We start from the raw sequence: 15,053 nt of genomic DNA on the forward strand, positions 1-15,053 counted from the left end.
CGCCTAGTCTCTAGCCTCTCGGCCATAACTAATATTATGTATTATTTATTGCAAAAAGTTGTCGTTAAAAATCGTCAGTCAACAATTCACGAATGCAAATGGCTTAGATTTGCACCTTAATATTAAACGTCGAGTTTGCTCAACATTTGTTCCTGTTTAAATTAATTACGTGAGAAGGTCGCCGGTTGAATCCCTTGGGATTTCGTAGGTTTAATTTTATCCACTAATATTAATTATTTGTGGCGTAATTTGAAATTTATGCAAATTTTGATAATTTGATTCTAGTTGATAATAGTTATGTATAATCCTAGAAGTGTCGTCGGCTCGAATTACCTATTTTAATTTTGTTTCTTGCTTGCTTGTCACTTAAAAATATTCAGAACTAGGTTTCCGTCCGCGGCTTCGCCCGCACAGTCAAAGAAAAACCCGCATAGTTCCCGTTCCCGTGGGATTTCCGGGATTGCATCATTTTCCCGGGATAAAAAGTAGCCTATTTCCTTTCACGGGTATCAAAATATCTCCATACCAAATTTCATGATAATTGGTTCAGTAGTTTAGGCGTGATTGAGTAACAGACAGACGGACAGAGTTACTTTCGCATTTATAATATTAGTATGGATATAGCTACAACTTTATGCTATACATTTAAAGAAAGTTTTTATGTCCTTAAACGTTCCGAAATCCGAAAGTTTTTAATCTAACTTTACATATTTTGTTGTAAAGCAATATTGTTGTTGTTGTACTCTTTAAAGTGGATCTAGATGAATAGGTACAATATTTTTGTCATCTGCCTAGCTTAAATTATTTCAAAAACAATTTTAATATTTATCGTGTATATTTGTACTTGTCCGAAACACGGCGAGACCTACAAATTAAATGAAATTAAGATGAGAGAAATGCCTAGAAACAAAAGTTCGTCGTTCAATTTTTTTTACCTAATATTAAAAAAGTTTTGATTAAATTATTTCGTTCCTAAGATTTTCTAGCTACCTACTTGAAGGTACATGTCAGTACTATAAAAAATTCCTTGCCTTTTAAAGGCTTCAGGTAGGTAGTTTATTTTGCTCCCTGACAACTGAATGTTTTCTATCTTGATATTAAAACTGAATTGTATGTTACTCGCAATAATAATAGAATTGAACTGATACAATAGGATCGTTTCTTGTAAACAAACCAACTTAAACGATATATAGTTTACTAGCGACCCGCCCCGGCTTCGCAAGGGTGCAATGCTGATACTAAATACACTACAGAAAAACTGTGAACGTTGTATATAAAAACATAGCGGCCCGGCTGGCCGGTACCGCCGCAAACGCTACGTCCCGCAATTTTTAAATCTGTAATATCTTCGAAAATATTCACTTAAATCATACGGTGTAAGGTGCCATATAGATCTATATTAAATGAACAATGTATTCAAGGTATTTAATTGGTTAAGGATTAATGCTGTATTGGTGAAAATCGCTTCGAAAATTAGCTATTATTTGTCGTAAAAAGTAAATGACAAAAAAATATTATTGTGGGTTATCCATAAGAGATAGACATATACCATCGCGGACTTTTCTGTAGACCTTTTCAATTTGTATAATACTTAGTACATTATTTTGATAAAACTCGTAGGGTTCAGCCTGCGATTGCAATATAAGCGGAAACAATGTAATTTTTTACGACATCACATTAGAAACCTCAAAAATAATAGTACTTCTCCACTATTTAATGGCTGTTATTATACATATAAACCTTTCTCTTGAATCACTCTATCTATTAAAAAAAAACCGCATCAAAATCCGTTGCGTAGTTTCAAAGATTTAAGCGTACAAAGGGACATAGGGACATAGGGACAGGGAAAGCGACTTTGTTTTATACTATATAGTGATAGTGATAGTGATAGTGATAGTGATAGTGATTAGTGATGCTTAGATAGAATCTGCCAATTTGTTACGCGTAGGCGTACAGTGCAAAAGCGTGGGATTAGCGACCCTTTACGAAGGAATACCTAACTCTTTTTATTGAAATTTATGAACAAACTCACAAGTATCTACATCAGCTTATGTTGACTGTTTTTCCTTCGTATAAATTCTTGAAATAGGTGTTTGAATTTATGCGAGACCACATGTTTACCTACTATAAATAATATGAATCTGTAAACATGGTTTTTCTGCTTATTTATGTGTCAAAAAATGATCACTGATCAGATTATAATATTATGTGAAGTTTCAACATAGCTTGGTTGATAGAAAAAAAATGAACGCTCTATGATCAGATTTTCTGTCGAAGACTAATAGAACTTGTTGTATAGAATAAACGTTAACAGGTACAACAGTAGCCATGTTACCATGAAACAAGGACAAACAGTTCAATATAAAATCCATAAAAAGGAGGACCAGTCAAAGGGATGCCACGAATTTTGTAGAGGGATAAAAAGGAAACGTGATCAACTAAGAGTTTTTAGTAATATAGATGAAAGGTTTTATGTGGCTGACCATAGCATTTTAAAATTACGAAAATGTGAGATAGTTAATGGTGTTAGTCCTGTGGTGAAACGTATTACGTTATTAAACGTATGCAAATTTGGTTCAGGTTTTGGACATAAAGGCTGTATTTTCTGCATCAGTAGTTGATGATAAAAATCTTCATTTATTTATATAATAAAACAAGTGAAAAAGTGTGTCGTTGAATTGAGTATTAAAAAATATAATAATTGAGAAACATGTGAAAGACCCTCAACAAACAAGAAACACCGAACCAAGTTGCGGGCACCAGCTAGTAAATGAATTAAAGCAGATAATACACATTTACAAAACGATTTCGAATTATATCTCATGAACTGAGTAATGGGATATTGAAGTAAGTTAATTACACTGAAAATGACCTCCCACGAGATTGGCTAACCTTATCAAAAGCGGTGGGAGCTGATACATGATAGTTGTAAATGGCCGTAATACTTCAGGACTTCTTTATGCCTTGCATAGGCATAAAAAAGTTCGGCTGTTTATTGTAAATGTGGGTCTATGTTGTCTATAGGTTGTCTAAATAAATAAATTTTTATTAAGTAGGTAGAGAAACAGAATAATTAAAATATAGTTTAATAATATTAAAGCTTTTTAATTCATTTCGCTTAAGTTAAAAAAATATAATTCTCATAATATTTTTACGAATTGATAATCAGGGATTGATAAAAGGTACAAAATTAACATGAACACAATTTTTTTCCACATATAGAACCAGCTTTTCGATGCTTGGTTAAAATTTCGTCCAATAAAGCTAAGGCACTTTTTTCCCGCAAGCGGTAAACCTCAAATCCACAAAACCGCTTGTTCTGTGCTACAGTTAAAAGGCTTTTAATACTCATAATCAATTAAATTCTCAATCTATTAATACCTACCACAAAATTTTATACGTGGGCTGTTTATCCCGATAATCTGATTTTCTTCAATCTTGTATAAACGACATAATTCAAATTCACAAAACATTCTATTTTTATAGACCGTACCAATATATTTGATCCAGATGCGACCGGACTCTTATAGGGTCACATTTTCCAACTCCATAATAGAGAATTCTTCGTGATACTTATCAGTTTTCCTTATTTCCTGGAACAAATGGCGATACTTTTATCGCAGTTTGCAGACCTAACCTTTATTAAATTAATCCTACCTTTGTTACAAAGCTGGATAAAAAATTGTTAGAGGTTTAATTACGAATGTAAGAAAAGCTGTTTATGCGACCTAAATAGATCGGGCTTCAGGTTGCGTAGTAATTATTAACCGACTTCAAAAAAAGGAGGAGGTTCTCGATTCGTCTGGTTCTTTTTTATGTATGTTCCCCGATTTTTCTAAGACGTCTGGACTGATTTCCAACATTTTTATTTTGATTGAAAGAGCATACATTTTTTGTTGAAACAGAATTATTTAGTTATATGTGTTTCAGGGCAATTCGACGATTTATTTCAACGGCATTTTTGTCCCTATTCATATCCTTATGGAAATTTTATGCCTACGATTCTCGCCTTTTATGGACGTGGTTCATAAAAATGTCCGACACTACGCCTCTATTATAATTTCATAAATTGTTGGGGCTTTCGCTGACATACTGCTGCAAAACTTGTTTAGATTGCTCATATCTATAGCAAAATAAGTAATATTATGTTTTCATAATGAAAGGAGAACAAAAGTTTAATTTAATACAATGTAATTACTAATTATACTAATAGCACACCCCGGACACTCCATACAAAATGATCGTTTTGACAGTCACACTGTAGAGACTGCAAATGTGTGTGTTAACGCTTTATGGTTGGCACATTTGTGACTAGCGTAAAAAAAAATTCGCGTTTTTCTGATGAAATACATCCGTAAACAGCACAATATCTAACCATTTTCTATGAAAAACGATAATCACAAATCCAAAATAATAAAATTACTTTAAGTCAATTTGATTAATGTTGTCAATCTTCGTTGCGTATCGTCCTTGCAGAAAAATATGGCCCATTTTATGTCTGATCGCGCGGGGGTGAGGTAAGTTTAATTTTGGCGGGAGGCGGAGAGTGTCCGTTCTGTAGCGTTTAGCTACTATTATGTATTCTGTGCTAATAGTATAAACATGATATTTTATCGTAAATATGCTTTGTTCGTTAAACAATGAACGTAACCTATAATTCCAGATTGGAAATGGAGAAATTGTTATTAATAGAATTACGTATTGATCCTGTATAGCTATTACCTACATAATTTAATTACTTACTTAGTATTTATATTTCTTGAAGGTACCTATGTTTTAAATTCTAAGATTATATTTGTACTGAACGTAGTTACTGAACAAACTTCAAAATATATTTTTTTCTTATAGGTACCGATTAATCACACCATCTCCAACAGTACCTACTAGATAGATACTACCTATTATTTTATTAATCAATTATGTACGCATATTCAATTATCAGTGTTACTAGTGTTGAAATATGCCAATCTACAAAGAATAGCTTTAATATAAAAGAAAAGTGAGCTTCACAAATTATTCCTTCACGCTCAACTAGATTTTTGGCGGTAAAATGAACACGTTGGGTTAACCACATTGTAGCACCGCTTTTTGCTCTCTCTATTCTCATTCCACCTTTGCTTTTACACAGAAAAAGCTGATTCTGTCCACGTAACTTTGGTGGAACGTTATTTGCTATGCGAGAAAATACAGTTCCATATATTTTTTTTTTTTTTACTTAAGATAGGGAAGCGCTTGACCACAATTTCGCCTGATGGAAAGCTAAGATGCGGTCTAAGATGGTACGCGCTTCCCTAGTAGGTACCGGTTCACTCTTCGCTTGAAGACGAGAAGATATTGTACTCGTCGGGGAACACAGATTCAGGAAGCGCGTTCCAGTCCCTTGCTTTATTCGATAAGCAAAGGTAGTTTCATGTGTATTAGTTAATAGTGGCTTATTTTGAGTAGGTACATTATTTCATCGTAGGTTCATTTTCTCATCATATCCTTTAATTAAAATATTTTAGCTTTTGAGGAAAATTATAATGAGATGAAAAACATAGACACTCAATTCAAAAAATTAAATAAAAAAACATAGGTATCGGTTGCATCAAATAAAAACGCGACGATTAAATATACAGTTTACCTATTTGTATTATATTCATATTTTAGGTAGGTGCCTTATTAAAATGACCTTTTAGTTTCAGACCTTTAAAGTCCTAGTCTTATCCATCAATTAATCTTCATTTATCGACTTACCATAATTGATAGATTAAACTGCCCTAAAATATTGGGCTCTCGGTAAAACGTTTAGCGTTTATAGAAGGTATGATACCTGGCTTAATGTTTTCCCTATTAATATTAAACTATCGCATTTACATACCCTTAACAGAAACAAAACTTCAAATCTTTATAATTTTAAAAAGATAAAGTTAAATGTCTCAATAATTCTACGTAGGAACATTATAGATCAAAAACAAATATAATATTAATATTACGAGTACTAGTACATTTAGTGTTATATTATTATTATCTGTGGTATGAAATCGTAAGAACCCAATCATACTGAGTGACTATCATTGAATTGTGTGCTATCTATTTCATCTAAGAAATTCCATCGTGTTAAGCTAGCTACTCGTTATTATTCTGTGGTGTTACTAAGATATAACATAATACAGGTTAGGCCCATTACTTATTAAATGAATCAATAATTTTGTTTCATTCATCCTTAAATATAATACTACCTGTGTGCAGTGGTTTATTGATCTTAGCGTGATGATATATAACTACCTTTTGATAAATGGGCTATCTAGCTTTAGAAGATTTTTTCAAATCTGGCCAGTTGCTGAGATGGCGCGTTTATGCAAGCAAACAAACAAACTCTTTAGCTTATAATATTAGTATAGATAAGTTTCACGTGAATGGGGAAAAAAGTAGATACCTACTAGGTAAATTCATACTTAATATTATAAATGCGAAAGTAACTCTGTCTGTCTGTCTGTTACTCAATCACGCCTAAACTACTGAACCAATTTGCATGAAATTTGGTATGGAGATATTTTGATACCCGAGAAAGGACATAGGCTACCTTTAATTGCGAAATATGTACTTCGGGCGAAGCCGGGGCGGACCTCTAGTATCTTATATGTATGTCACGTTTACAACGAGGGAAATATTTATCTGGCCCACACATAGCAGGATTAACATAGTTTTTCTTAAAGAGTAATCCGGGATTAGACTACACTGGATTTGACAATAAAATAACACACGTGAATATTTTATAGATTAACTATTAACTTAAGTGTTTTCGTAATCTCACTTTATTTAAGGCAATATTTTATTTGACATTTATTTTTCGAAATTAAGTGGATGAATATGATTAAGTTTATCGTAAATGATTTTTATTAATAATTTAAGTAATTTTTAATTTAATTTAAGTGTTCAATAATAAATGGAAAGAGAAAATTAATTACAATGACCGCGCATTATAAATATGAGCATAATACGTACAATGTATTACTTAAATTGTAAAGCAAAAAGTGTATATGAATGTAAAGATATTCACTCTTTCTTCACATATACAGGGTGTCCCACTGTTGGTATACTAAGCTCAAAGGAGGTTATAGTTTTGCATACGCTGAGTATGTAAAAAATACTTAAAAAAATCCAGACGCATTTTTTTTTCAAATAGATGAATTCTTAAAACTCTATGTGTACACCCATAACAAGCAACCCGCCCATTTTTGCCACTAGCACGTGAGCTATCGTTTAAGATTATGTTTTCATAGACAAAATGCTCACATTAGAGAAGCGGTATATGACGGCTGCGCGAAGCTAGAGAAGAAAACATGGATTTTCAGGAAAAAATTATCAAAAAAAAATTAACGTAATTTTGTTGTTTATGTATTTTTTACGTGATCAGTGTATGCAAAACTACAAGTTCCTTCGCGCTTAGTATACCAATAGCGGGACACCCTGTATATATATGAACATCTCCAGTATCAAAATAGTTACAGATAACTTTTATAAAAGAATAATTTCAAAACTTAATTTAAACCCTTTATATTATGTTATATAATATTAGTCTTCACATTTATGCACATAAATTGCAAGAAATGCAGGAAACATGAATACATCTGGGGGCACGGTAGTGGCCCCGCCAAGACGAGCCAAGCGAGGCGCACGGGCACTACCTACCTTTTCTCGAAGCGCTTCGACGTTTTTTTGAACCCTCATAACTTAGGTTTGGATTATGCTAGATCAACAAAATTTTCGGGATATATTGTCAATAGCGGACTTATTGAACATATTAAGTTTTAATTACATTAGCTTTTATACTTCAGATTTTATTTATATCTAAAAAACGCTAATTTCGTCACTGACTCACTGATGATCATCAAAATTCTTAATGTATTTCCTAATGTCCTAGAAAGCTGAAATTTTGTATGTAAGCTAGTATTAGCACACAAACAACAAAAAAATTATAAAACTTGTAACTTTCATCCCCCAACCCCTTAAACTAGGGGATGGGAGTTTGTATGAGACCTGTAATTTTAAATTAAATTTTGAGGACGCTAGAGGTCTAATCTAATAATCTAAAACTTGGTTCCCCTAGATATATATATATATATATGTATAGGTACTCCTTGTTAAAAAAAAAATTTGTTACAAACAACCTACAAAAAGAAATGAAATCCCACCAAAAACATTTTCATGTAAAATGTTGCCAAGACGAGCCCATATGACTCGCACTGTCAAAAAGTTATCAGATCTCATGTAGAGCCAAGCTTCTAACACTACACGCCCTAACTCTACAAGGCCTAACTTCACAAACTCTACACCTTAGTCAAAATATGTGGCTTGGCCGTTCGTTACTACAAGAACTATTGTATAACACAAAAGTAATGAACAAGTGAATTAATTTTTCACCTTACGCCGATGTGAATGTAGCGAAATGGCCAAGCCACATATTTTGACTAAGGTGTAGAGTTTGTGAAGTTAGGCCTTGTAGAGTTAGGGCGTGTAGTGTTAGAAGCTTGGCTCTACATGAGATCTGATAACTTTTTGACAGTGCGAGTCATATGGGCTCGTCTTGGCAACATTTTACATGAAAATGTTTTTGGTGGGATTTTATTTCAACACATTACACGTCCGTCAATCTGTGGTTACAGATAAATCAAATGAATTAATCCATAGAGTACAATAAAATCTGTAACGTCCAAAATAAATGTTATTTTTACGAATTAAAATAACATGATATTATATTTTACTCGTAAACTTAACAATGGAAATTTTATACAAGCCGGATTAATTTATTCAAGAAAAACAATAATTTCCGCATACTTTTCGTTTTATCAAAAAATATGTTAAAACATTCACTCAGTACGCATCGGCTTTCTAAAATAATAAAATAAAATCGAATATAAATATTGCTTTAAATATATATTTCCATAGGTAGTCATAAAAAAGTTACAAATTTTAAAAAAGGTTAACATTAAGAGCATTATTACATTTTTTAATTCATCGTAATTTTTAAACCACTTTTAAATCCCGCAAATTTTATTTCACGAATTTCTGCCAATTTTTCTAGAATACTTGTATACTTGTATTCTATACTTGGTAATTTGAGTTAATAAGTTCTTCATATATCACAAAAATCGAAATAATATCAATTTCAAGTTTCTTGTTAATTAACGATTTTATATTGGACGCAAGTCGGAATTTCTTACATTTCTGAGTAATGTCAATACAGAAGACTGTAATATAAAAGATATAAAACAGACCTTGACATAGAAAAAGCAAACATGTTTCTTCCATTCGTGAGAAATTCAATAAACAGAAATATAATATTGCGTATATTGGTATGAATGATAACTGAAAACAACATTCATTAAGTACGAATATTTCATGAGTTCTTCTGAGTTCTTCTTTTTATTTACCTGTTGCCGTTTCGTCACAAAGATTCAAAGACCATAATATAATAATATGATACATAGATATTATATGTTTTTATTTTCAACTATCCTATCCTATTAAGCTGAATATTTACATTTAACAAATTAATAGCTACTATTCATTATTAATTGTTAATAGCTATTCTTCACTCATCTATTTAATTTTTACATGAACGCCCATAATATTCAAAAACACTTTTAATAAAAAAAAAACAGATTATCATGATATGACTAGGTACTTTTACTTTACCTTCATTTTAATCATCAATGATTGGCTTATTAAAACGTCTACCTATAAGTAGTAATAATATGTTATTAATTAGTAGATATGAGTGGGACATTCTACATAGTAATATTTTACTCCTTAATTTTCGTTTAATACCGGAATTAAATTATCACACCAATTTACATTTCTGGTCTTATCTAACTATTTCCTAAGATATAAATATAGCTGTAAACTCTGAAATATGCTATGGCGCATGCAAAAGCGGAAATATTTATGAGAGTTTCACAGGCGACGGCAAAATAAACAACCGTCACATATAATATGCACTTTTGAAAGTGCTTTACTATGAAACCTTTTGTAATTGACACTATGACATTTTAACATTTCGTATTTACACAGTAAAATTCGCGTTATATCTATTGTCATAGATACAAAGGTAAAAATTTATTTGTTTTTTGACACAAACGTATTGCGGGGGTGAAAAAAATCTCAATATACATATTGTGATAAGGACACTTTTATTAAATTTAATTAATCTATGTGTATATAATAATAAAGCATGTATGTATATCCAGAAGACTTATACCTCAATTTTAGGCATGAAGTCACGTCTGAACTGGTTACATTGTTCCGAATCTGTATATATATTTAAACTGGACTTGGATGAAAGTGAAAGTCAAGGAATCGATCGATAAAATAATGACAAACCTTTTTGAGAATTACATTCATATCTCTTAGATAAAGTTTAGCAAATAAGCTCTAGCTGGTTGACACGTGGGAATAACCTTGGAGGTTCCAACTTCCAATACACATTACTCAAACATGTGTTTTATTATTGAATATATTATGTGTCTGCAATGGAAAAACTTGCACCAAACATGATTGACCACATAACCTATTATTCATCAAACTCTTCAAGAACACATTATGAACACGAGAATCTATTACGTGATTTGTTATTTTAATATTATTCATTCATTATTATATTCAGTATTTAAAATGAAGTCATCCGTTAAACTTACAAGAGAACTTATTACGGCCATTTCTATGAAAAATTTAGCTCGTTATCGCAAAAATAACCCGGCTCAGTATAAAAATGACGGCAACATTAAGCAAATTCCTTGAATGACTGACAAATTTATTGTGGGAGTTTATTTGTTAAATTTTCCTTCTTATAACGACTCAATCGTATTGTATAACAGATGTTTGAAATGTATCACTCAATAAACGTAAACCGTTAATAATATTATTTTTCATACTTACTTACTTCAACGGCGCAACGACCCAAAGAGGATCTTGGCCTCCGACACCAAAAGTTTCCAGGTTTCGCGCCTTAGCGCCCTGGTGTTGAGGTCTTCTACTTGAAGGATGTCCAGATCTTTTTGGACTTCGTCTCTCCAACGGTGACGAGGTCGGCCGACGGGGATCCATTATTTTTCATGATATTTAATAATTAATTAAAGGTTAATAGTTAATACACGGTAAACCTTTGTAACCACAATTTTCATTTCATGGTAATTAAAACTATAAGAATTTATATTTTGTATTGTCACATCTTCATGGAATTGCATTTTATAGTTTAGACTTACTTAGACTAGACATGCACACAATTTTGTATTGTATATACAGTTCCTATAAATATAGACATGGTACATTCGCGTGAAAAGGATGTGATATCGAATTTTTTATTCAGTGAACTTTGAATAAAATCTCATATATTTTAAAATACCTACATTAATTAGTTCAATTTTAATATTTCTCTAGAATTCCTCTCAATTGATTTCAATAATTAATTATCAAAAGCGCCTTTACCGTTGAAATGAATACCAGAAAATATCATTTAAAATTCCCTTTTCAGCAATAGAGGGCGGCAATTTAACATAAAGAATATTTAACTAATTTAAATAACATCATATTTTAACACCTTACATTTGAATTTGTTTCTAATTAATAAAAACGCTTCATTGAATAAAAACAAACCAAAAAAGAATGCGTTCTACCTTACTTTATCTCATATAGAGTAAAATATCGAATGAAAAAATACTAATACGCAACTGGTAAAAGGCATTCCATCTAATTGAATGTAACTTAATAAAGTAATAGATATGTTAAAGGTTAATCACATTGTTTTAACTAGCGAAAAAATAATAGTTTTTGCCAAAAATCTAATCTATATCTCTTAGTACAAGTAAATCATGAAACTGATCACGTAGAATCAGGAAAAACGCCCAAAAAAATATAACGAAGCTTAGATATGAAATATTGTCAATTATACGGGACAATACACCTAGTTATAATTATATTTTTATATTAGATTTAGGTGCCTACGTCATTTCATACGTAAGTACGTAGGAATGAATGTGGGCTACGAACGGAATGGATGTGACGTTTGTAAAAGGGCTAAATCCCCAATGCTGAAAATATTTCATTTCGTGGTTTGTTTTTTAGAGTTTTATTATGAATGTAAGAAAAATTAAAAGCTTATTGTACGAATTCTAGCTGAGAAATTAAATGCGGAAGTAGGTATACCGTCTTAACTTCGCAATGAATTTGCATCCCATTAATATAAAAGATAGATTAACTCATAGGACAGGACAAAGAATAGTAATATTATCTCAATGGACAAAGATGGATTTTTTTTAACTGTGGTGATGAAAACCTATATAACTGAGTAATATCAAAAGCTGATGCATGTTATACTAACTTCAGCAATTGTTATTTCTCATATGTATAAAAGATCATGTATTGTTCTTGTTTTTATGAGATAAAAAATGGAATTTAAATAAATTGTAACGTAAAACCACAGGACAGTTCTTTGGCATATTATGATATATGATGTAGTTAGATATAAGTTACATATTATGTAAAATTGAATTGTAGGTAATATTGACATGATTTTAAAGAGCAACTATGGAATTTCTTGCCGGTTCTTCTCCATAGATACTGCTTTCCGAATCGGTGGTAAATGTTATGTAATGACGATTGAATAAATAAATGTTTGAGTTTGACTTAAATGAAAAGCTAGTCTTCCGTACCAGCTTATACTATTAAGTTCTCTTTATGGTACCAGTTTTGAAAATCTGAATAACAACATTTCTGATTTGTTCCAGGTATCAACAAATGGTTAGAGATGTTAAATTTGTCACCGTCAATTTATCGGACCGTTAATGATGGCGACCGGCCTGTAACAAGCAAAAAGGTATACTCTAGGAGGCCTTGGTATGCGCCGCCGATCGATCCTATCGGAATAGAGAAGGAAGAAGGTCAGTACAATTTAGGTAAGTAATGTTTCATTATCATACTTTTTAAAATTAAAAATTTAATGTCTAAGGGTCGGGTTAAATAAAAAAAGATGTGTGGACTGCCGCGGTAAAGCTATTGCATAGCATGCCTTCAAGCCACACCTCCGCCCGTCAGAGTGGGGAGCGTGAGGTTTTTTCGTTTCGGAAATTCTCGATTCGGTCCCCGCGCTCAAGGCCCGCGATAGAAGCTATGCAATAGCTTAAAAGAATTAGCATTACACCCGAGGCGTGGTTAAAAAATTAACGCAATAAAACATGCCTCGAAAACCACACTATCTAATAATTTAAAAAAAACCTACTACAAACCGGTCAGGATTTTTTAGGACTTACCGAACCGGTGGAAGACTTTGTTTGCATATGTAGTGATAAATCGAGTTAAAATCCGTTCAAAGTAATTAATTTTTAAGTGTATTCGTATGAAATGGAATGGTGTAAAATCTATAATCATGCTCTACAATTTCTTGTTAATGTCACTGTACTTGACATTCATGAGCATTCGTGTTTGCGTAATTATATTTTAATATCTATAATATTACTATTTTTATTTAAATGGATTTTTCTAAACTATATTATTACTAACGATATATTTTCATCAGACGTTAAAATTCAAGTTCAGCTTAAAATGTGTTAATAATATATCATAAAACAATTAGTATGCTACACGAATACTCAAATAGAAAATAAATCCAATAAAACGTTCCAAAATATTTTCATAAGTCTCGAAAAATTAAATGGCTTTAATTTTAAAATAAAATATGAATACACTTGGCCAAACTACACCTAATAAAATTAGTTAATTACATTTCATTAATTGAAATAAACGTAACAAAATTATATTAAATCAATTTATCTTCACAGGTTACGACACGGATTACAATAGTGATCCAGGCGAGGAATACTATGGTAATATAGAAGAGGACCCAGTGACCTCCGTGCAAGTAGAGGCCTTAGGACACTTGGAGGCATCGTCACCTAACCCCAGATACGAACAAGCGCCCACCAGTCCTGTCACAGAGTTTTCGTTCACGAATGCTGTTAATATAAGAGGTGAGTACTGAAATAAATATTATTTCACGAGGAGTACAGTAGTAAACACACGAGTGAATAATTTCTTTTTGAACATGATTTTGTTAGCTTCACTTATATCCGCCACTCAAACCGACCCGTTTAGGCTCAAAATATTTAAAACCTACTCGAATCGCGACATTCTTTCTTCTTTCTTTCTATTTCATGAGCGTCTTAACGCGTTTTTTTTTAGCTTTTTTAACTACATTTATTATCTTTACTGCCCCCAGCTTTACTTATGTAATTCTCGAGTAAAAACCAGCATAATTTGATGTGATAATCCAGACTATGATCTATCTATCAACCAATATGCTTGTTTGTTTTCCATTGTTACTAGAAGCACAGAATAATAACTAGTAGCTAGCTAGAAGCTATTTTTGTAAGCATTGTGAAATAAACATGTGGTTATATTAGCATAGCAAAGCGTTCATTCACATTTCAGTGTCAGAAATTTATTACCAACTAGCAAACCGGGCGAACTCCGTTTCGCCACCAGCCTTTTCTTTGCTATAAACCTCACGGAGCCCGAGACCTTTCCAATGAATGCAAAACCGTAGAAATCGGTTGGTGCGTTCTGGAGTTATAGCGTCAGGAAGGAAAACCCGACTTATTTTTATATAGTTACCAACTATAACATACTTGAGCGTGTGATTATAGTTACCTACACACGCATTGAGCATCTACGCCTAAATAATTATAATCGCATATTTATGTTATCTCGTTTTATACGACTTCAATCTCTACGTTTGCCGGGACCGCGAATAAATATGAACTTGCCTTTTCCTACATTATCTCATTCATATCCAGATTAAAGCTTACATATCTATAATTATTGTAACATATATAGTATTTTCTACGTAGCACGTACGAACGTTGCGCAGTAATGAAAGTTCTTTTCACAATTTTCTGTAATCTCTTGCACGTATTGCGTCTGCTATCGTGAGCGTATAGTAGCAATCAGTGTGATTGAATGAAGGGGATATTAGGTAAGGGGATATTAGCGCATCGTTAGATAGCTTTTCTGTGATG

At 32.1% G+C, this 15,053-nt stretch overlaps 1 protein-coding gene across 1 annotated transcript in view; it reads left to right on the forward strand.

Annotated features, from left to right (window-relative positions):
* LOC149901260 (synaptotagmin-15-like) overlaps positions 1–15,053 on the forward strand; it is a 71,128-nt gene that overhangs the window by 14,381 nt on the left and 41,694 nt on the right. The window contains exons 2-3 of the mRNA XM_090111823.1: positions 12,768–12,935; positions 13,818–14,006. Of these exons, the coding sequence (XP_089967949.1) occupies positions 12,788–12,935; positions 13,818–14,006 (337 nt within the window). The 5' untranslated portion in view covers positions 12,768–12,787. The remainder of the gene's footprint in view (positions 1–12,767; positions 12,936–13,817; positions 14,007–15,053) is intronic.

This window comes from Colias eurytheme, chromosome 17, assembly GCF_061535395.1.
Source record: "Colias eurytheme isolate Ceu_HAF_F1 chromosome 17, ilColEury1 Martin Lab GWU primary, whole genome shotgun sequence".
NCBI lineage: Eukaryota > Metazoa > Arthropoda > Insecta > Lepidoptera > Pieridae > Colias > Colias eurytheme.